At 45.9% G+C, this 24,237-nt stretch overlaps 1 protein-coding gene across 1 annotated transcript in view; it reads left to right on the top strand.

Annotated features, from left to right (window-relative positions):
• The window catches only part of HSD11B1 (hydroxysteroid 11-beta dehydrogenase 1), a 285,656-nt gene that overhangs the window by 49,861 nt on the left and 211,558 nt on the right, over window positions 1-24,237 (top strand). Inside the window, exon 2 of the mRNA XM_078644497.1 lies at window positions 9,274-9,404. Coding sequence (XP_078500623.1) covers window positions 9,274-9,404 — 131 coding nt within the window. The remainder of the gene's footprint in view (window positions 1-9,273; window positions 9,405-24,237) is intronic.

Below are 24,237 nucleotides of genomic sequence, written 5' to 3'. Positions count from 1 at the left end.
ACAGCCCATTGGCAATACCTTGTCGACAAAATAATGTCCTTCAAAGAACATTCCTAATAGTTCAAAGTCAGTAGGGTGAATTGGCATTAAACGAAAGGCAGATTGAATATCACATTTGGCCATTTCAGCTCCCTTGCCCATTTTCGTCACAAGCTCCATTGCCTCATCTACTGTTGTGTAGGATACTGATGTGTCGACTTCTGATATAAAATCATTGACAGATCCCCACTCTGGCCAGGATAAATGCTGTATCATCCTATATTCTCCAGCAGCTTTCTTGGGAATAACTCCAAGAGGGGAGACCATCAGATTCGGCAAAGGGCAATGCCGGAAAGGGCCCGCTATTCTACCAACTTCGATTTCAGTTGCAAGCTTCTTACGGACCACCTCCGGCAACTCCTTCGCCGAACGTAAATTGTCAGCCCACCTCTGGTGCCTGGGTCCCTGGTATCCCAGTTTAAAACCTTCTTGAAACCCTCAGAACAATCGAGCTGCTGAATCAGTATCAGGATATCTATTCAACCAGGGCACTAAGTTGTTCAATTTAATTGGAGTAGGCGCCTTTCGGGAAAGTATGGAAAGGGGCACCTCTGCCTCTTGTTGCCCAGCCCCCCTGCTCTGGGAACCGCTGCTGGTCACCGCCTCTGTACCCAACGAAACTCCCTGCCGGTGCATTACATTGCGTAAGCGGATGCCGTCCCCCACAATGGGAACAGTCGTGTTTGAAACGGCATAATGGCTTGTTGCACATGCCCCTGTTGTAATTCCAGCAGGCTCCTGTACCTGAAGAGAAACCTCTTCCCCCTGTACCCGCTCCGAATTGAGCGGGACGCCATAGAAAGGGCCGGTATGGGACTGGCAAGCCACTCGCTGTATGCGTCGTAGCTGATGGATGAGACGTGGACATCCATTGAAGCCACAACTCTGAATCCACATCACCCCAAGGCTTTTCTACACAGATGCTAATACGAGCTCTAAATTCCTCGTCATAATTCAGCCAAGAGTATCCACCAAAATGTGAATGTGCCTTCCTAACTATGTCCATATATTTGTACAAGGCCACAGATCTTTCAGGATACCTTTCACAGTAGATGCTCGCATAAATCAAGAAAGCTGAGGTCCAGTTCTCAATTGTGCGAGGCACCTTGGGACGTCGCGCCAACTCCCATTCTTCCTCTTTTGAACCCTCTTTGGCCTGTAGATCTCGGTGAAGCAACTTGAATATGTCCACAAACTCGTGATTCCAAATTCGCTGTTTAGTTTTTTCTGATAAGTGGGAACCCAAAGTCATCGCCAGACCCATATAGGGAAGCTTCTGCCTAACATTAACAGTTACTCTTTGATCGGACGCCTCCTTCGTATTCCCTCCCACCACGACCGGTAACTCCTGGGGTAAATCTAGCGTGCCTGTTGCTGCACTGGACGGCAGCTTACCTGGAACTGCCGCGGCACGCGGTACCACAATCTTTCTGCCCTCTCCTCCCCCCACCAACTCCACCACAGGTAGTTCCCTGACATTCACTCTGTCGCTCCTTCCCTCATCACACACTGCCCACCATTGATGCTTACCGCATGGTAGCTGTCCTGTCCGCCGCTGTAATTCCATCGGAGCCATCCGCTCTTGATAGTCCCGTGGTGTCACATTTTGAACCGAAGAGTCCGCACTTGACCTCTGGAACAACAAAGAAGAATTTGTTGCCCCCTCCCCAATCCTGACCTCTTTCCCCACATTGCCCCCAACACTTTGTTTTGAATTTACACTCTTTTTGCTTTTCTTGAAAATCCTAGCCTGACTCCTGGATGCCTGACTAAACTCACCACTCCCTTGAAAACCAGCACTAGTCCCTGGGCAAGCCCCGTCTCCCACCCCCCCATCAAACTGTGACCAAATCAGACTTGAACTCCGCTCTTGAGGCCTATCTGATCGCACAAAATCCGCTCTGGATTCGCTAGAGTAAACGTGATCAAGCTCCCCAGTATACCTTGACACTATAGGGGCAGCCGCATTAACAAATGGCCCATTCAAAGAATTCACCATTTGCGCTTCAACCATATCGCTCTGTGCTCTCGAGTTAGCCACCTCTCTGGAAACATGGCGCACATCTTGTTTGTCAGTGAACATTGGGCGCTCCACCCAAAGCAACTGACCGTCTCCGCTCTCGCCCCGCGCGCTCTTCTTGTGTGGAATACCATATGGTGAAGGGCGTGCACATGGAAAAACATATCGAGTGTCCCATTGCCCGGCGTCTTGATCCCTAGACAAAAGTCCATGTCCTTGGTCCTGCTCGCACTCTACTTCTGAGTCAGTCTCTTCATGATATTCTTCTTCTACCTCAGAATCACTCACATCCTGAGTCCCCTGACCTGAGCCATCTCGCTGACCTGTCTGATGCCCCACGGCCGAATCCAATGGAGGCTTCCTCGCTCCAGTCTCCACCACTCTTGTCAACCTGGCACTATTCTGAGGTATAGGGATAGGAATCAGCTGAATGAGGGGGGCACTGGTGGGTTGCGTGTCATAAACTATTTCTTCTTCGCTGTCGCTTGAATACGCCACCAAAGAACCCAACCCACCTCTCATGATGAAGTTCTGACTGGCAGAACTCTGCATATAGTCCTTGCCCGTCGCATCCCGCACGGGAAGACCGCTAAAGGGGCGGGAAAGTAATGCCAACCCCTGTTCACCTATTCTGTCTTGCGTAAGGGCCACCTTCTTAATCGCTTTTTCTTTCCCTTTTCTCTTCGGTGCTACCTGTGTACCCTTCGTAGCCGCTCCTGAAGGTACCCCCGCCACCTGCACATTTACCTCAGCTCCAAAGTCACTTGCTGCCTTCTGCCGTGTGAGGGAAGACGCTCTTCGCTCCTCTGTACCCCTTTCTGTCTCCACAGTTCTTAAGGCTGCTTCCGCACCCGCGCTCAAGGACCGAGCTCTCACCTTCTTCTTCTTGACAGAAGCCGGTTGACAGGCTTCAATGGCAATTTGAACCCCTTTTGCCGCTTGTCTCCGTGGTGGGCGCTTCGGGGGAAGCATTTCCTCAAGTGCTGCTCGTGTCAGCATGTCCTCCCTGCCTTCCTGCTGTATTACCCTTAAGGCAGCTATTAAATTTTCACTCATATCCATTTCTCCCCTTCAACAAAAACCTCCCTTTCTCTCACTAAATACACTATTTTCTACCGTAATATCAATATAAACACTATCTACGCTCACTATTCTGTTTTTACTGAAAAAACGCCCTCTCTATCTACCTACGCCTGATCTCCTCACTAAAAAACGCCGTCTAATCTGCCCTAAAACGCTCTCCATGCCTCGCGCTCCTGGACCCTACCATCTGTGCAAAAATCCGCAGGGGGAGACGTCTCGCGCCGCTCGCCCCTGTGGAGCCAACAAAAGCAAATACATGGAAAACAAACGCAGCAGCTACACGCCTTTTATTTTCTATTTGTTAACTTTTGAATCAATCGCGGCATGTTGCCTTTGTTTTTAAACGTGTGAAGCTAAAGCGCAGCGTGCCGCAAATGATAATAAAATAAATAAATAGTCAAATAAAAGCATTATTCTGTTAATGTAACAGAAAAGCACACTTTAAATTACCTCCTCTTTAGCATCACGCATAAAAGAAGCAGGATTCCAGGGCATGTTGCAAAAGCCAGACAGCATGTCGTGGCTGCTTGAGCAAGCCATTAATTAACTAAATAGTGCACACTAACTGTTAATGGAAGCTAGGGAGTAAGGACACATGTAAGAGGATCTGTCTTCATTGGAGGTAACAGCAGAAGAGAGGGAGTTACTAAGGAGGGACTACTAAACCTATTCTCAAATAAAAAGCCACCATTCACAAAGGACAGTAATAGGAGCCATTGAAAAGATGGGCAGAGCTTAACGTTCATACCTGAATACAGTATGTCTCAAAGAGACAGTGCAAGTACTGCCTATGTGAGACCTAAGAATAATTTGGTTTGAAGACTGAGGATGCTCATCCAGGAAAGCAGAGCTATAAATATCTTGGTGTGTGGGCGATGGGTAGGGTGTAGGAGGAAATGAAACAGCAGGGTGGTATATGGAGAGGATTCCAAGGGGAGAGCGCAGTGATCAATACAGATAAGAGTGCATGGCCTCTTTGTTCAATAGCTACTGTCTCATTAGCTCGCTGAGCTCCAGCTCTTCCCACCTTGCTACTGTACCCAGGTTTCACAGAATGGGATCAAATGGCTGGGTTTTCTCTGCAGTGAAAAATTGTAAAAAGAAAATACGTGCAAGTGCCCAGGGAGCTCTCTGTTCAGAAACCTGTGCCCGGTATAGTTAAATGTTGGTGCGCCAAATACCAAGGCAGTGTAGTCCTAAATCCACCTCATGACTCTTTAATAATAATACTCGGATTTGTTTAGCACAGCTAATTACTTGTGAGGATCTGTGGGCGCTACTCCTAGGTACATGGAGATTACGTGATTTGCCCAGAATTACAGAATGTTAAGCAGATGCCACAACTCAAACCTGGTTTCCCAGCTCCAAAGTCGGCAGCTCTGGCCCTTACGCCACACACTCTCCCTTTAATCCAGTACTTGACACTCCCTGTCCATTCATTTGCCTCTTGCAAATTCTTGTTTTCTCCCTGTGTCATGGTTTTTACGCCTTTCTTTTAGGGAAAATAAGTGTTGTTCCCTAAAAATGAGTACTGGGGCCCCCCACTAGCAACCACTGTCTCAAATTAAGCACTGCTTCTTTGTGATCATGGCACGGGTGTGGAATAGCCTTCCCCTAGCAATTTGCTGTGAATCCAGTCTCTTGAGCTTTCATAAATTACTGAAAACTCACCTCTTCCAGTGGTAGGCTCTCAGTGCATCCTCCATTTCTTTTTCTTCAGCGGCAGGACACCTTTGAATATGTGGGCAGTCTTTAAAACCAAAATCAAATCAGATGTCCCGGCTCTTCTGAAGCGAAAGTGAAAAGGTATGAGTAAAAGGCGCTTGGCTACACTTGTAAAGTGCCCTTGATTGGCAGTCTCTCAGACTGCATACACATTGGTAGGAGCACTAGACTGGTTTCCCCTCCGATACTCTTATTTTCCCTTACCGTTAAGCCCATGGCAAATTAGGCTCGAACTACCTAAATTGAATGAATTTTGCTGATTTACATTCATTCTGCTGACAGGCACAGACCTGGAAGATTTCTTTGCCACAAATTCTGTCAGAAGTATCAAGGAGCACAGGACTTCAAGGACAACCTGACCAAAGCTTTGGGCCTTGGTGTAATACTGTCTGCAACGGGTTTCATTCCCTATCCGAGACCACCCCATTTCCTCTGATCCTGAAACTGTTAGCTATCCGAGGACTCTCTCAATGACCACTGATGGGTATTAGGGATGCTAATTAAAATATTCGGTCTGTGGTCAAGTCTAAGCTAATTAGCTGCAAAGGCAGTCCATTGTGTCTGATGGACAGCACAGCAGGGCTTAAAATGTCCATTATTCCAAAAATCCTGTATGTGTGCTGGGCAATTGCGGTGGGGTTCCTGAAGGAGTTGCCTATGCCATTCCACGGCTATTGCGACGGGTACCTCGTGCAGGTGTAGAGAGCCAGTCTTCAAACAATTTAACCTGTGTCTCAGGAAGGGAGGGTTGTTCATGCCTGACATAGTTTTGCAGTACCAAGCTGAGCTGCAGTGAAATCAATCAATCGGGTCTCAAGGCGCTGAGGGGGGGGGGGGGGGGAGGTTGCTACTGCTCGAACAGCCAGGTCTTGAGTAATTTCCTGAAGGAGAGGTGATTGGACCTGACAATAGACAGACGTAACCTAGAGCATGACTGGCCACATATTCCAAGGGAGACTGCATTGGAGGTGCTGTCTAAAAATCAGAGAACCCAAGCTGTAACTCAACTCTGTGACGAGGACAAACCTAACAGAGTGGGACCGACTACACATGACTTCCTACCCCTTTCCCTAAACCCTGTTGGGGCAACTTCTAGTCGGATTTCGGCCCTAGACTGACGGGCTTTGCGAAATGGAGGGACAGTGGACGTAAAATGCTGATGAACCACTACAAGATGGGCAGGTGAAACTGCATTACTTTAGAAGAGATGAAAAAGAAGGGTTTCGACACATGCAGCTTTGTCACTGGACAGAACTTTTCGGTTAATAAAAGAGCAACTAGGAGTCTTACACCCCCGTTAAAACTTACTAATTAGATGGACACACACTGTAATTGTAAACTGACCTTGCAGCTCAAACGTCAGACGTCATGGGAAGGGAACTGGGAATGCATTTTGAAACTGATCGAAGGGAGGCTGGATTGATTAGAGTTAATAATTTCACCTCAGCAGGCAGCAAGGAGACGCTCTGCCAGATAATAGAGGGGCAGGCACTATGCTCTGAACAACTCCATCCGCTGCCAGCCCCGGGGTGGTGAATGCAGGAGGGGCGGCCAGGGGTACTCTCACTCCTGTTCTGTGGTCTTGTCCACATTTTGTCTCTTTCAAGTAAACAATTCTTAGAATAATGAAAGAAGCCCCTGGTTCAGAACTGGGCTGAGGTGATTCTTTTGGGGTGCCCCTCTGAGGGGGAATACCCATTTCACTCTCTGTGGGGGATACTTGCCCTGGCCGCTAAACAGCTGATCTTGATTACACGGGTACAGACATGGCATTGGTGACAAAAGATTTGGTGGCTTCTGGGGATGCAAAAGCTAAGTGTGATGGCCCTAGGTAGGAGGCACACTTTTCATAATCAACGGACCACGCTACTCTCTCACTAGCTAAAAGCTAGAGGAGCCACAGTGCCCAAATAAACTGAGGGTATTGGGCATCTGAAAAGCTCTGAACTGGGTGGCATCTGAGGTAGAGAGGACCCTCTGGATCCACCTTGTCACAATGCCAGGATAAGGGAGCTTGATCGCTCGAGGGCAGGGAGTGATGTTCACTGATATTGAGATTAGCTAGGGTGTTATAGTCAGTGAGGGGAAGTTGGCTAGGGTGGGAGGGACTACACACCATAGTTTAGGCCTCCCTATGGTCTTATTCCTTACATTCTGTAAAAATGAGAATACAGATTATTGAAACTAAAGAGATACATTTTAACACCAAAAGGAAATATAACAAGACTGTAATAATCATTGCAGTAAGCACTGGAACTAAAGCTTAAGGCAATAGGAGGGCAGGGTGTTGCCCATCAGATCTCGCTCACTTTAACATCCAGAAATTAGAGTCCAAAATTGAAAGTGATTTATTCTCCAGTTCTGTTCTTCTAAGGCTCTCTTCACTGCCCCCAGTGCACAATGGAGCAAAAGCCCTCAACACTTCCGAGACTCCAAGCAGAAACCTCTGTTCAGCGTGCACCCACCTGCTCATGCAAGGATCCTCCGAGTCTCTAAACTACGGTGGCAGATCCCTGGAAGTGCGAGGCTCATGACTTTTGAATAGTGTTATTCCTGTCATGAGAGCTAAACCCAATCAAAGCAATTCATGAAACAAATATTGGACACGGTGACCCACCCACCGATTGGACGCGAACTTCCCAAAAATATATAAAACAGCGTGAACAAGCCTCGACAACGCACATATATGTTCAGATAAACATAGGGAGCGCAAGGAATTTTTATTTTCTTCCATCTCGAACCCTTACTACCCAAATCAATGGAGATCAAATTCCAGTTCGTTAGGGAGCAAACCAGATGAAGTCAGGCAGTTTGCATTTTGGAAACTTTAAAGATTTCTAGACAGACCTTGTAGATGCATGTCTTAATAGCTGGTAGGGCTGTCTGATGTCTTGAGAGGTGCAGACAACTGCACCAGAAAGGAACGGTGTCACCTACACCACATGAAAGAATCCCTCCTCCAGTGTTCATGATTGGGAGAAGAGGACGTCTCCGCCTGAAGCAGTGAGGAAATATGTCACAGTGCAAGAGCATCGGCAATAAGAAAGGGTGGCGAGATCAGTACCCCCTTTCAGGGTTCCTCCCACCTTTTTCTCATGGTCATTAGGAAAAGGGTTCAAGTACACCAACTTATTATCACTGTTTCTCAGTGGTCCCCAAAATAAATGCAAACAGTTGTGGATCCACAAGTAGTCGACAGGCCTCCCTTCTAACCTGGAGGGGAAGAAAATTCCACAAGGTTGAAAGGGGTTAAAGTGCACAGAGGCAATCTGATGCTTCTATTAAAGTCTGAAAAACCAAAGTAAAGCCCATGGACTCCAGCATTTACATATGAGTACTTGTGTCTTACTCCTGTCTTACATTTAAATTACTCAAGAATATCTAGAGCTAATACACTAATCATTTTCTGCATTTGTCTCTGCAGACTTAGATGTGTATTATTCATGGATTTCTAAGAGACAAGCTTACATAGAGAAAACTAGTTCTGTAATCCACAAAGCTTTTTTCTTGGAATATGAGTGCCTGGCTTTGCGATATACATTAACAAGTTATCCGTAAGCGTGGGGTCAGATTCAACTTCTCTCGAAAAGTACTTTGTGAGTCAGGCTTGTTCATTTAAGTAAACTTCACTTCTAAGACCATAATAAGAAACAACTTCACATATAAAAATCTTTATTTGGAACCATAATGATGCAAAAACGCTGATCTCCATTTGCTCATTCATCGTTGCAGAATCCACACTTTCCTCTTTGTGATGGGGGAGGTCACTGCAGCCACTGGCAAAGGTAGTCTGTCCACTTCACTTATACTATAGTGGTTAGAACTACCAGAGAGACAATTAAGTGTAGGGCCACCTCTTTTCTACCACTTGATACTTGCACACTGCTCATTGACCAGGACACACCGAGAAGCCTGAGGAAGATGGATTCCAGATTGGAGCAAAATCAGCTGAAACTCAGACAGGTATGTATCATGCACACTTAGATGTTACAGGCTCCACCCCAGCACTGCCATCATTTCAGATACGTAGGCTTATGGTGAAATCAGATCTTGATGCTGTTAAGATGTGAGGGAATATCTGTGGAAACTGAATGTCATAGTTTTAAATCCCATCAAGGCACTTATTGTTCTAAGATAGACAAACATGAGTACCATCAGGTTTGAGAATTATAACCTCAAACAGAAACATAATTCAGTGTGTGATTTTTGCTTCATAAATGGTTAAACATATAATAATAAATAACTGTTCAAGTGGAACTATTTATCTGTGAACTTTTCAGTTTGATATTGAATGGAGTATGAAAATCACCAGTGTAATTTTCTGCAAAAGTGTTTCCTACATTACTTTGAAGACATAATGCACTGAAATCCCAATGTTCACCATGGCAATATGTCTTGTCCTGCAGAGATGCTAAGAGGGAAGCGAGTGATTGTCACTGGAGCCAGCTCTGGCATTGGGGAGCAGATGGCCTACCACTTGGCGCGCATGGGGGCCCATGTTGTCATCACAGCAAGAACAGAGGAGAAGCTGAAGAAGGTAAGTCTCTCACCTTAGAAGTGTATGGCCAGCCCGAGCTGAAGTTAGGCCATCCTCTTGAACATGAAAGGGGTGTGTGTAAATCATAGACTGTGGAACTTCTAAGCACAGCTTCACCAGATGATCAGACTGCCTGATCCTGAACAAATATTATATAATAGCTTCCCCAACCAAAAGTAGAAATATCTAAAACAGAAGTGTGTAAAGTTTTCTTACCTTACCTGCCCGGATTTTAAATATGTGTACCAGATTGGCTGGCCTTTAAAAGAAATTGATTTATTTATTTAGTAGTAGTATGCCATCTTGTGAATTTAACGTCCAATTAAAGTTAGATTGACTTAAGCCTGAGATAGTTGTAGCTAGTTTTGAAATGAGTGCAGTGAGACAGAGAATTTGGCCAACAGTGAATTCAATTGATTGTGATGGGACCTATGTGGGAAAGATATTTAGGTTGGTAAAACTTACTAGTCATTTATGCACCGAACGTGGTCAACTTTAGAGTAGATCGGGAGGAATTCAGTTTCCGATGTATTGAACTTTTGGAAGAATGAGCTCTTCAGGTTTGTAAAAATTTTAGGAAGATTTTTCAGGTAGTGAAATTGGATGTGTTTGATATTTTAACGTAAAGGTAAGTGTAACAAGTGTATTGGCATGATGTAAACCCTATAATATACTGCATTGGTCCAAGACATCCCATATAAAGGTTGAATGGAAAAGGTGATAGGATAGTTGTGTTTTGTAGCTAGACGACCGCAAGTGCTGCTTTGTGCTTTTAGGTGCAATTTTCATACAAAAAATGTATGCATATCTCTGGTGTTACTCATTGGATTTGAAATGTCCTTTCCAGGCTAATCTCCAGACATGAGTTTGTTTAGTGATGCTTCTTATGGTAGGGTTGCTCCAGCCTGAAGTAGGCACAACTGAGGCTCGAAAAGATGTGAGATTTCTGCTCCTGACTGTCCTCAGCCATTTGAAACCATAATCAAAGAAAGACGAAAGGCTGTGGCTCACCTAATTTCCCTTTGGAAAGCAGGGTCTACAGTCACACCATTCACCCCTACCATACACCATTTTGATGTTCTGGTATCATTTTATTTTTTAAATGTACTCTATTGTTCTTACTTGGTGTAGGATTTGTATTGTGTTTTGTTTTTTAATTTATTATTTATTACTGTTTGTGTGATGCATAAATACTTTACTCAATGCCTCGGAGTTAAGTCTGAATGCTTTGAGACAAGCTACTCGAGAGTTAAGCACAGGTTAATTTAGTGACTTTTGTAGGTCATCCTGTCAAGGATTTTGGTTGATGCTTGAGTGGGGCTTTCACCCCCTCATTCAATTTCTTACCTTGAGTGTCTTCCTGTCCTATTGTTGGGATCCTGTTCATGTCCTAGCTTTCTTTGGGGAACACGTTCCAGGCTATGGCCTTTTCAATGGATGCTAAGCACCTCCTCACTAACACAGCTGCAATCTTCAACTTTCTCCAGCTTCAGCAGCTAACTCATTTTCACCATTAGGACTCACCAGAGAATGAGTACTAGAAAGGTATGTGCAATATGGTTGTAACGTCATATCGTAGACCGATTATACTCAGCTGATTGTTACTCTGTCACAGAATATAGTCAGCACGGCTGTTTCACTGAGGACCTGTTTGCCTTAAACTAAATGCAGGAAAAACTAAGGTCCTCATCCTAGGCAAGCAACCCATGATCTGGTCTTCTGCTTGGATATTTAACTTCCCCACAGCTTATGCTCAAGAACCTAGGCATTTGGTTCGATGCAAAACTCACATTTGATAGCCAGATTACGACTTGGGCGGCAAAGGTTTTGGGATGTTAAAAACTCTCAAAAAATCCTTTCCCTCCTGCCTACATCTGCCAGGAAAACAGTAGTCCTGGCACTGGTCACATCCAGACTGGACTACTGTAATGTCTTGTACCTAGGAGGATCACAATCCCGGCTGATGAGACTTCAGAATGTGCAGAACGCTGCAGCCCTTCTGTTGCTGAACCTTCCTAGGGCTTCTATGAGAACGGCACTTTCAAAGTTGCATTGGCTTCCTCTGACGAGGCAGCTCTCTTTTAAAGACATTGCTACTGGTACAGGGCTTTTATGAGCAAGGGTCCCCGTTATTTGCACCCCTTCATCAAGCCTTACTCTCCTGTTGGGAGCCTGAGATCGGCGGGGTTCTTACTGGCTTGTATCCCCACTGTAAAGAGAGCTCACATTGGGGCCTGCCTTTTCAGCTTTTTAGCATCCAAGTTGTGGAACTTCCTTCCCTTCCAACTAAGACAGACAAAAACTGAATCATTGTTTAGTCGTTTAGTAAAAACTTTAAAACTTGGCTGTTCAGGTCGGCCTGATTCTGTTGTTCATTAGTTCTGCTGTGTTCTCCCGACCACTTGGAGCTAGACCTGCAGAGCTGGGACACTTCGACTGAAGTCACTGTGCGATATACACACTACATTATTATTATAGCTAGCTAAATTACAACTGTTGCACACCTATGAGTGCTACGCCTAACTGTTTTCCAACACAGCTGTCTGAAAATGATCCATGTAAATTCTGCATTAATTCAATGAAACTCTATAAATATGAGACTGATATTCTTTTATTAGCTTGAACAGTGGCAGGTATAGGCCAAACTGTACATAAATATGGAACTTGATCTGTTTCACAGAAGTGACAAAAAACGGGGGGAAGGACTTGCACAGTGGGGTAAATCCCAATAGTAACCAGTTCTGACGATCTGTTGCGTGCTCCCAGAGATAACACTGTCTAAACCAATCAGCGAACAATTCCAAAAGACTACTACACAGCTTCCACAACAAGGTAGAAGACTCTCCGGTGCACAGCGTTGAAGTGACTGAAAAGTCTAAATGTTTAAACTCAGTTCATAATAAGGTAATCTTCACACTGTTTGCAGTTTTGTTGTTGCTTTAATCCAAAAACTCATTAGGTTCATGAGTACTTGATGTATGATATAGACATTTTCCAACAATAAGTCATCCAACATTAGCAGTCCCAATGCATTTTGGGCTGAAAACTAGCCCTTCCTCGGGGGAACGCTCTATAAAATAAAAAATACATCAATCTGTCACTGGATGGTGTACTACAACGCCAGTTTTCACAATAACAATGGTGTTAAGAAAGATTGTATGCCATCATGTTAGAAACACAACCGCGTGTACCAACTTAAAAATGAATGTACCTCATTCAAAATAATCAATCAGAAGATGAGTGAAAGCCACTAGCAGTGAAACTGTTAAAAGACACCGAGGTGTGGTGCAGTAAACATAACACGCCACCAAAATCCAAAAACCATGCGGTTCAAGAGATATAAAGAGTACTAATCCACGTGCCCCACGAACGTGAAATACATGTGCGCTTTACTCACGGAGACGAAATCATCCACATTACACTCAGGTTACAAAAACCTGCAAAAACATGAACGCGCGTTAACCACCAAACTCCAGGGTAAACCAAGATCAAAGCTCCAGTATGGGAGTCCCTCATGCAAGTACTTACAGTTTAGACGCTGTTAAGGCTTCCCGGTGCGAAAACACGTTAGGACGCGGAGAACGCCCGTGTTGGTCAGTGTCATTAGAACAACACGCGCTACGTGTGTTATAAAAATAGGCGAAGGACTGTGTGCAGGAAAGAAAAGTGTGAGCGCCATGATAGAAGGGTGAAATCCAACGAAAGAACGAAGTGCAACATAGACTGGAGAGAAGCAAAACAGAGAAATAATACACGTTAAATGGCCACATTGAATAAAAAATAAAGAATAACACACTCCATAATTAATGACAAAATGCACATGGTAATAATGGGAAAGGTGTCCCACTATTGAATTAACAAGGAGAATGAAGATCAGTTTATAAGTAACACAGGAATTCCATCCTGTCATTTAGTCCGTGCGGCTGCAGCGTCGCCAAGTAGCGGATCCAAAAGTTCTCTCTTTTAAGTAGTGTGTTTTTATTGTTGTGTGTAACTTTGACTTGCTCCAATATAAGGTATTTCAATTGGGCTACTGTGTGCTTTTGTTCAAGGAAGTGAGCAGCTACTGTGGATTTTAAGTTCCCAGTTCTTATGTTGCTTTTGTGTTCCAGTAACCGTACTCGTATTCTTCTTTCAGTGTGGCCAACATAACACTTCCCGCAAGGACATTTCAACATATATATGACATTGGAAGAATTGCATGTAGCATTGACTCGCAATTTGATTGGATTGCCCTTCATGGGGTGATTAGTGACATTCCCTTGTATACAATTATTGCAATTGCTACAGTTGTAGCAGGGTCTGAGGCCTTTGAAAGTTTCAGGTTGGTGTTGCTCTCTGGGGTTGGTTAACATTTCCTTTAAGTTGCGTCCCCTGGTATATGCAAACAGTGGAGGTTGAGTGAAGGCTCCCTGACCACGACGATGTTTCGTAAGCCTACTGACCGTAATTCGATTTTACATTACCGGGCTTTCACCGATCTGGTTTGAAAGAAAATTTACCTGTTTCACAATTGTTGCGTGTTAAACGCATTGTATCAGTTGATAACATTTGTAAGACAGAAATGTCCAACATGTTGGAAAGGTTCAAAGCACGTGGGTATCCACAACAGACATTGGATAAGGCTTCTGCCAGTTGCACGAACATAAGAAGAGAAGACCTCTTACAAGTCAAACCCAAAAGTGAAAACTCTCGGATGGTGGTGGTCTCTAAATATACTGTTATGAGTAATCAATTCAGGAACATCATTAGTAAACATTGGTCCCTACTCAGCCTAGAGCCTGACTTTCAGGGAGCCTTCACTCAACCTCCACTGTTTGCATATACCAGGGGACGCAACTTAAAGGAAATGTTAACCAAACCCAGAGAGCAACACCAACCTGAAACTTTCAAAGGCCTCAGACCCTGGTACAACTGTAGGAATTGCAATAATTGTATACAAGGGAATGTCACTAATCACCCCATCAAGGGCAATCCAATCAAATTGCGAGTCAATGCTACATGCAATTCTTCCAATGTCATATATATGTTGAAATGTCCTTGCGGGAAGTGTTATGTTGGCCACACTGAAAGAAGAATACGAGTACGGTTACTGGAACACAAAAGCAACATAAGAACTGGGAACTTGAAATCCACAGTAGCTGCTCACTTCCTTGAACAAAAGCACACAGTAGCCCAATTGAAATACCTTATATTGGAGCAAGTTACACACAACAATAAAAACACACTACTTAAAAGAGAGAACTTTTGGATCCGCTACTTGGCGACGCTGCAGCCGCACGGACTAAATGACAGGATGGAATTCCTGTGTTACTTATAAACTGATCTTCATTCTCCTTGTTAATTCAATAGTGGGACACCTTTCCCATTATTACAATGTGCATTTTGTTATTAATTATGGAGTGTGTTATTCTTTATTTTTTATTCAATGTGGCCATTTAACGTGTATTATTTCTCTGTTTTGCTTCTCTCCAGTCTATGTTGCACTTCGTTCTTTCGTTGGATTTCACCCTATTATCATGGCGCTCACACTTTTCTTTTCTGCACACAGTCCTTCGCCTATTTTTATTACACACGTAGCGCGTGTTGTTCTAATGACACTGACTAACACGGGCGTTCTCCACGTCCTAACGTGTTTTCGCACCGGGAAGCCTTAACAGCGTCTAAACTGTAAGTACTTGCATAAGGGACTCCCATACTGGAGCTTTGATCTAGGTTTACCCTGGAGTTTGGTGGTTAACGCGCGTTCATGTTTTTGCAGGTTTTTGTAACCTGAGTGTAATGTGGATGATTTCGTCTCCGTGAGTAAAGTGCACATTTATTTCACGTTCGTGGGGCACGTGGATTAGTACTCTTTATATCTCTTGAACCGCATGGTTTTTGGATTTTGGTGGCGTGTTATGTTTACTGCACCACACCTCGGTGTCTTTTAACAGTTTCACTGCTAGTGGCTTTCACTCATCTTCTGATTGATTATTTTGAATGAGGTACATTCATTTTTAAGTTGGTACACGCGGTTGTGTTTCTAACATGATGGCATACGTTCTTTCTTAACACCATTGTTATTGTGAAAACTGGCGTTGTAGTACACCATCCAGTGACAGATTGATGTCTTTTTTATTTTATAGAGCGTTCCCCTGAGGAAGGGCTAGTTTTCAGCCCAAAATGCATTGGGACTGCTAATGTTGGATGACTTATTGTTGGAAAATGTCTATATCATACATCAAGTACTCATGAACCTAATGAGTTTTTGGATTAAAGCAACAAAAAAACTGCAAACAGTGTGAAGATTACCTTATTATGAACTGAGTTTAAACATTTAGACTTTTCAGTCACTTCAACGCTGTGCACCGGAGAGTCTTCTACCTTGTTGTGGAAGCTGTGTAGTAGTCTGTTTCACAGAAGCCCAAGTAACTAAATTGCTCCGCTTCTATTGATATGCACAACTGGGGTGCACACTACAATGGTTAGGGCATGTAAAGCAGAAATAATTAAATAGAACATTCGAGCTAGAAGGGGCTGCTGACGCTCACGTTTGCCCAATGTGCCCATCAGTCATACGCGGCAGGCCTGCTGGTAGCCATGGCGCCACCCAAGCAGATCATTCAGGGAACTCTCCACTTACAGTCGCTGTCTAGATCAGGACACACAGCCAGGGGCATGGTTACATCCGGCGGCCCCTGAAATGGAGACCCCATTAGGCTCCTCCCACCCTCAGGCACCACCACTCATCAGACCCAACTCACAGGTGGAGATGGAAGTTTGGAAGGCCTGGTGTGCGCCCCACAGCATAGTACATAAGGGGAGAAACTCTTGATTCATCCAGCAGACATGCCAACCCTTCCGATTCAGGCAGGAGACTACCGATTTGAAGGCTAGTCTTCCGCCTCCCGATCAAGCATCCAGAAACCCAATTCCACATGATGCAGCAGGAATTACAGAATTACTCAGTAAGGCCCCCGGTCAGACCACGGAGGGGAGTGGGAGGGGGGGTGAACCAAGGGGCATAACAGCCTCTATGGCGCATTCCACTGTGGAGAGTCGCCCGGCTAATACATCGCATGTACGTAGTCTTCTGTTTAGCCCTCGTTGCCCCTCCTTCCGAGTATTCTAGGTGGAAAGATCCCCAATTCCTTACTCTCTAGTTTTGTTTTACCTTTCTGGCGATGTTCAGTACTGCACCATATAAAGCCTGTCGGAGTGGGAGAGGGCACGTATACCAGCACTATGTTTAGTTTTCCTTGTGTAACAATTCCGAACTTTTGGCTTTTGTACTAGATGTGACATCTTTGGTTAACGCCTCTCCTTGAGTTGGAAGAATATTTTGTTTGTGTTTAACATTGTCAAGTTGACATTCGTGAAACTTAATGGTGTTAAAAGTCCCTGATCAGTTGTGAACACATGAGTACTGCATTATTCAGTGACTTCGAGGATAGCCAGTTTTGTAGTGCACCTGCTTCGGGTGCTTAGAATAACTTAAAGTTGTTGAATTCTTTGCCAGATCCTACCTGCCATTGTGGTGTGGCTGCTGACGGTCGGAGGGGACCGCAACGATTTTCCCTGTTCCACGCTGCACGAGTGGTGCTCTTGTCACCGGACGCCCCAATCTACATTTCCCAGCGTTCCCAGAGCGGGGCGTCTTCCCAGCAGCACAGGGAAGCGTCAGGACACGGCTTTTAATCGTGCAAGGGCTTCCGCAGCACACGACGGACACGGGTGTGCCCGGGCAAAGACCGGGCCCGTCCGCGCCCGTCCAGATCCGGAAGAGGCTGGGCTGGGCCACTCCTCTAATATCTTCAGAACTCTGAATGACTGCCTTGTTGCACCGCTACTTACTTGCCGCTTACTGGAAGAGGAGGTGAGGACAAGGCAAAGGTTTCTAATTGCCGTCTCTTGTCTTACTATGGTTTGGTGGTGACCACAGGTCAGTTCAGACATTTTAGGCCCGGCAAAATTCAGAGGGCCCGGGACAGAACTCACCTAGTCTCTTTGAAGGCTTTGGACTGTATGGACTGTCCCCTTTCTATTAGGTCAGCCAAATCGGTTATCTGGTGAGATGAGTAAGCAGACGGCGAAGGATTCCATGGTGGGGGGAGTGTAAAGGGGACCGTTGATGCCTTCTTATTGAGGGCAGAGGCTCTATTAGGGCATGAACTCCAGTTGGCTGAGAAGAGACTCTCATTGGACTCAATTGTGTCACAGAAGAGGTTGTCGATGGGGGTTTAGCCACAGCTAGGTCACCTAATGTCGGTAACCCAGCAGTTCAAGAGAAAGCAAAAAGCGGTCACACTGTAATTAGCTTGATTCCTGCGGTTTCATCACCACAGGTGGCGGGATCGCCAGTTCAAACACCCGAGTTATCACAGGATGATTTGTGTCTGACAGAGATGTTGCGGAAGAGAGTGAGGAGGGCTGTGATCCATACCTGGTGCTAGCATGTGGGACAGGCCAGGTAGAGTGAGTCTCCGCCACGGCCTCAAACAGTTGCGAAATTGCCCTGAGGAAAGGCGGGGAGATGGTTACCCGGTCCAAAAGGGCTTTATTAGACAGAAGCGATACAAGCAGGGCCGTCACCCCTTCAGCTGGTCCCACGGCGATAGCAAAGCGAACCTGGGGGGTGGGGCGTCGTACAGGGGCGGTGGGTGACATTTGAAAGTGGTGGGGCGCAAAGTGGTTAGCATACAGCACCGTAGCGAGTGAGCGCAGCGAGCGAGCCCGAACCCCAAAAGGGGGGTTCGGGGGGTAACCCCCCCAAGAAATGTTTTAAAAAAAGAAGAAAAATCGTGCATTTTCAAGCAAATTTGAGAAAGCAGGAAGGTTAATAAAGCAATTGTGAAAGTGCAGTTATTACATTAATAGATGGCATAACGTAGGTAGCTGCTTATTCAGTATAACCACAGAGCTTCATACATTCCGTCCTATTATGCTCTGGTGCTGAATTCAGCATCCCACACACAACTGACTGAACAGTAGACAATTGCTCAACCTCAGTGAATGACATAAATGTAAAAGTTCTATAGCTCACTCACACCCTCAACCACCCAAAATATAAACTGCAAAGAGTCGGTGGAAACTCAACTGCAATACTGTAATGGTCCTTTAATCCAACAGGTACAGTCACTAAGGACAACACAGAACAAATCTATAGGTCCATAGACCCATCAAAAAACAATTGACTACTGTGGCTTTTGTCTGTGGAAAGCCCAAACTGTGAAGAAAGCCAAGCATGTACTACCGAAACATCTGTGAGGCAGAAATGGCCAATTCTAATGCTTATAACATAACACTTATTTACAACCCTGCTGTTTTACTATGTAACCTTTTTCGATATAGAAATGGGGTGTAGAAGATTATGGTAGTTATAAATAGTTGAGCTCTTTTGTTAGATATATAAAAGCGATAGAAAACGGAGCAAGGTTTTCTTATATGTTTTCTAATGTGACTGTTAAATTTTCATTTACTGCTTGTGAGATCTTGGTCAGAGAAAGTGAGAAATTAATAGGCCGAATTGAGGGGAAAGTTTTCTCCTCTACGTGTGGACTATAGTGGCACTCTCTGGCGAAGCACTGGCATTGGAGTGAGGGGCAATGTGAAGCTGTTTTTAGAAAGAAGGTCATGTCAGGTCATTGAAGGTGGTGGGTTACTGGTGCTAAAGAAATTCCCACAGTTTCAGGTTTTGATTTCGAGGGTCTCAGCAGGGCTGGCTCCCAGAAGAAGTGAAAGGGTAGAAAGGGTGGAGCGATGCCAGCTCGGAGCACTGGAAGGCGTGGATGCTCAGGGGGCATTGCCTGGCATAGGAGGACTTGACAATGTAAATTCAAGCTGTCAGCAGCCGCCGCTGCGACACCCGCCAGCCCCGGGTGTCGAGGAGCACACAGTGAAGCTTCCTTTTACGTTGTTTTTAGAGCAGATGATGGTGCATGGCAACGCAGGTGTGACTGGTCGAAGCAGCGTCTGGCAGCATCAGTGCCACACAGAGGGCAACAAACTGAAGCGTGCTCTTTGTAGGATATGGTGCCTCTGCAGTACAGGTGCCAGGGCAGGTGGCTGATTCCGGCCAGCGCTGCAGTGCATGTGTCAGCCCTGAAGTGGGTGGCATGGGCAGTCTGGCCTTAGCAGCTGCAGCATTAGAGGTGCCCGCGATGGAGGGCGGAGGGAGAATGCTGTGACCTGTGCAGCCGCTGCAGCAATGTGTTCACCGGAGTGTGGTGCAGCTGCTGCAGGGCAAGTGCTGCCCCGATTAAGGGGGGTAGAGAAGGGTTTGGTCATTGCAGCCATATTAATGCAGGCGTCCGTACACGTGCCATTCCTGCAGGAGGCCGCCATGGATAGTGGGATGACCTTTACAACCGCTGCAGTACAGCTTGCTGCATTAAAGGGCTGACGAAGTGTAGTGTAGCCCGTCAGCCGCTGCAGTACACGTGCCAGCATCTGAGGGGGTGTCAGGGTGTAGTGTGGCCCTTCAGCCGCTGCAGTACATGTGACAGTAGCAGTCGGGGTGTAGTGTGGCCCTCCAGCCGCCACGTGCCAGCACCAGACGGGGTGTCATTCCACATATATTTTGCAGCAGTGCAACACTAGAAGCTCTTGTGATAAATCACCTTCCCAAATGTCATGCTACTTACTTGTTATACTAAATAGCTTGAACGGCAAAGCTTTTAAGGTCACAATTACAAAGGGGTCAGGATGGGACAGGGGCCTCTGTGCAGCAAATCAGGAGGGTTGTAAAAAGTAAAAGTACTACATCCCCACTCAGAGTATTTAACTCCTTCACACACCTTGCTATGCTGTACCAAGGGTAAACAAGCATTAGGAATGCATTAGGGCTCGGGTTTGTTTGAGTTAGAGATAATGGCATTGTAAATGGGAATGTGTTTTAGGCATGTGTTTTGGAGTGGAAGCATGTGGTGTGTGTTGGAGATATGCGTGTTGGATTGTAATGTTATCAATGGTGGCATGCTGCACTTTAACGCATTATCTTTAAAAGGTAAAGTGCAGCATAGTGCGATAGGTACAATATTAATTGGTGTGTGCATTGATGGGTGGCCTTCTAATGTAATTAAACTGAAAATATGACTCTCTCCTACATTTCTCTGAACAGGCACATCTACAAGTTCACCACAAGATGACTAGAGCAAGCATCCGAACCTCACATAAGAGATCAAAATACTTCCCACTACCCCACTATCTACAGGATACCATTATCCATGCATAACAGAGATGCAACTTAACCACATAGACAACACCTTGAGGTCTCTTTGGCCGTATAAAAGCATAGGAAAACAATATACAAATAACCACTTTATTAACCACTGGTCTTGGGTACCAGAGTAGAGTGCTACTACCCGTTAAGAGTTCCAATGCATCATCTGGGGTACTAAGCGCAATATAAATGCAATTCGAGTACACAAATACGACAATATTAATTGTATACAATGTTGTGAAGAGGGAAATTACTACATTCATGCGGCTGCTCTTCTACAGGGAAATTTACCCCATCTGCACCCCATACTGAAACCATTTCCCCTCCACCAGTTTTGCAGGGGGTCCCTTCCCATTCCCACCTTGGAAATGTATTTACCGTTGCCCTTAACTGGAGTACAAAGCAGTCAGTTTGCAGGATGTGATGGGTAAAAGGTTTGAGAGTACCCACACAGCATTGCGCTGGTGGAAGTTCACAACATTCCAAGAGTATCCCGCCGCAGAACGCCCATTCCCGGCCCATGGAGTAAGAGTTTTAACTTCTCAGGATATATTACACAGGGGTAAATGTATTTAAGAGCGCAGGCTAGCCTTTGATGAGTAACTAGCACAAGCTAAACAAGCCATGCTTGTGTAAGCTGAACACAGGATAAATTATATTTTGAATCGGTCTCTCTCATTAAAATAGATCTTTGCTTAGTTTGCTATGAGCTAATGTTTACTTGAAAGTCACTGGCGTCTCCCATTTTCCCCTTGCATTATTATGCATAAAAATGCCGCCTTATGACAACATTCTAGAGAGGTTTCACTTTATTTGCATTGGAAGCCACAGTGGGGACAGACAGGTACAGTAATGTTGTATAACCACTGATGTGGTCACGCAATACATGATTTACATATTTCGCACCATAAACCAAACGCTCTCGATGCTTGTTGCACTTATAGATTGTATGGTGCAAGTTATAAACTAGTTTTTAAAATCTTTGCAAAAACTGCTCTTTACAGGTTTACATTCATGCAGGACAGAACCAGCCTTTCATCCTACTGAGACGAGATATACCAAGATCAAGTATAAAAGGCTGCCTCAGCAAGTCTCACCCCCTTCTCGCACTCAGCACCCTGCAATATCGGATCGGATGTCCCCTCTTTGAGCAGCATTAGCCTAATGCTCAAAGAGGGGACATCCGATCCGATATTGCAGGGTCCTGAGTGCGAGAAGGGGGTGAGACTTGCTGAGGCAACCATTAGCTAAGTACATTTTGAGGCCATAGCCGGCACACCACATGCCACTTCTCCCGTGCAACTCTGATACTACATCAAGCACAACAGGGTTCACTGTGCACTGCATCGTGTTACACAGGGAACTCTATTAGGAGACCCTGCTCAACGGGAATTAGGTGCCCACTGGAAAACCATAAAGAGAAGACATTGCATTTCAGTCAAGAAGATGCGTTTAAGAAATTCATAACTAGCCACTCGTCAGAGGCACACAGCGTAGAGTGTTACTTACTCGACTCGAGTCAGTGACGGTCCGGATGGTCGACAACAAGTCAGTCAACAACGGGGGACAAACAACTCTGAAGCCAAGTGACGGTCTGCTCTGCTGTCTGGGCTGGCCTGCGCACACGAGAGACGAGACAGAGAGGGAGCCCCCGCCCCCCTACAGAAACTTAAGTACAGGAATCTCCACGGCGCGCACGTCCCCGAATCATGGTCAATCACTGCATGGCTTCACATGCTGATAAAGTGCTGAGCGGCGCCGGCTAGCCTCAGCCTAGTGTGCCACCCACCCACGCGCGGGATCCAATAATGGATTGCCTCCTTTTGGCGCGGTGAACCAGCCAATCCTGGCGCTGCATAAGCGCCAGGATTGGCTAGGGGGGGCACACAGACTACTCCCCCTGGCACCTTCTGAAACGACCAGCCCCAGCTAAAGACACCCCCCCCCGGTCCCTTCGGTCTTCTTACCAGGACTTGTGCTAAAGCGCATGCGTGGGCAAGATTCCGCCGAAATTCCTCATGCGCAACCAGGCAGCAGAGTCAACTCGGCGCAGTCTCAGACACTGGTGATGACGTAAGTTGTAACCCAACCCAGCCCCACCCCCTGCGCACTCCCGCTGCCATCGGGTCTTTCCCGGAACGAACCCCCGATTGAAGCGCTGCGCTGCGCTTCATTTTGCTCTCTCTGCACTGCAGCCGCAGGTGCGTCCACCAGGCTTAGTGGGGCTGCGCCCCTACGCCCCAATGGATGCACCGCGGCTGGCGTCGTATTGTTAACGGAAGGGTGAACCAAAATTGGCCAGGTCTAAAGATACAGAGGGTCCCGCAGTGGGACAACAGTGCCCAAATTGCAGAGAGGCTGAAAAGACTTGGGGGATGGATTTGGAATTGTGGTGTAGGCTGGAAAAAATTTAACTACTCACCAGGGGCCCATACATGAGAAAATCAAATTGATAGAAGGGAAAGTGTCCCTGTTGATTGCTCAGAATAGCACCCAGACAAATGTGGTCACGGGGCACATAGCCAATAGCTTAGGGGTATCAGATGTCTCCATTCCGTCAAGGGTTGCCTTGTCCCTAGAGAGAATAGAGGGTGGGACACACATATGTGAACACTTGGAGGGAACAAAGGAGGGTGTAGATAAAGAGCAAATGGTGGGATCCAGGGACGGAAATGCCAGAGATTAAGAGTTACTGGGGGAGATATTAGGCATACGAGGGGGGGAACCGCAGTACAGAATTTGAGCCCTAACTTACGCCCGAAAAATATAGGGGGCATTGCGGGTAGAGCACTTGTACCACAGGAACTTGCGCCCTCCTCAGGTGACTTCGTTAGGTGCGCTGTGGGCTTGCTGGTTCTAGATCTACCGCCGGCATCCTGCCCATTCACAATAGTTTTGACAGGGGTTCCGGCCCTTAGTGGAAATAGAGAATAAACCCCGCGAATGTTGAATAATAAGGCGGCCCACTGGTTGAACAGAAATGTACATTTTAACATCACAAACCACAGGCACATACTAATGGCGAGAAGGGTGTCCTGGATTGGATGTAGCAAGAAGACACTGTGATTTTAAATCTCAGGTTTCCAGGGCTGGTACATGATCTCCTCACCCAGTGTAAGGGGTCCTTCCAGGAGGAGGGCGGATCGACTATTAGAATGTTACCACTGGGTTTTTTTATAGGGACACAATGGGAGCAAATATTCATGGCAACCAAAGGAGAGATCCAGTAGGACTTGCTCAAGGGGGTCCCCGGTCCCGCTAACTAACCGGTATACCCCTCTTGTTAACGTTTTGGCCCTAGATGATATAGATTGACGTGACAGGAGCACCCCAATCGGGAATGGCCACGGATTGGAGTGCGTGTCTCTCAATGCAGGCATGGGAGGGATATCCATGTCAAAGGCCAAGGAGTTTATTTCTCCGTCTTTTTCGGGAGACCCTTGCAGGCCCGCCATTGTGGGGAATACCCAAGTAACTACTGTAGCTCCCAAGCCCATTAGTTGCCCGACATTAGACAGCCCAGATGTCTTTAGACAGGGTAATACTGAGATAATCTCATGGAATATAGCTGGGCTCTCATCCAAAATATCGAACACCGAATGGCTAGCTTATATAAATAAATTCCAGGTT

The sequence above is a fragment of the Lissotriton helveticus genome, chromosome 5_1 (genome assembly GCF_964261635.1).
Source record: "Lissotriton helveticus chromosome 5_1, aLisHel1.1, whole genome shotgun sequence".
Taxonomy (NCBI): Eukaryota; Metazoa; Chordata; class Amphibia; order Caudata; family Salamandridae; genus Lissotriton; species Lissotriton helveticus.
Note: the sequence above shows the minus strand (reverse complement) of the source record. Positions and strands in the feature narration are given on the sequence as shown.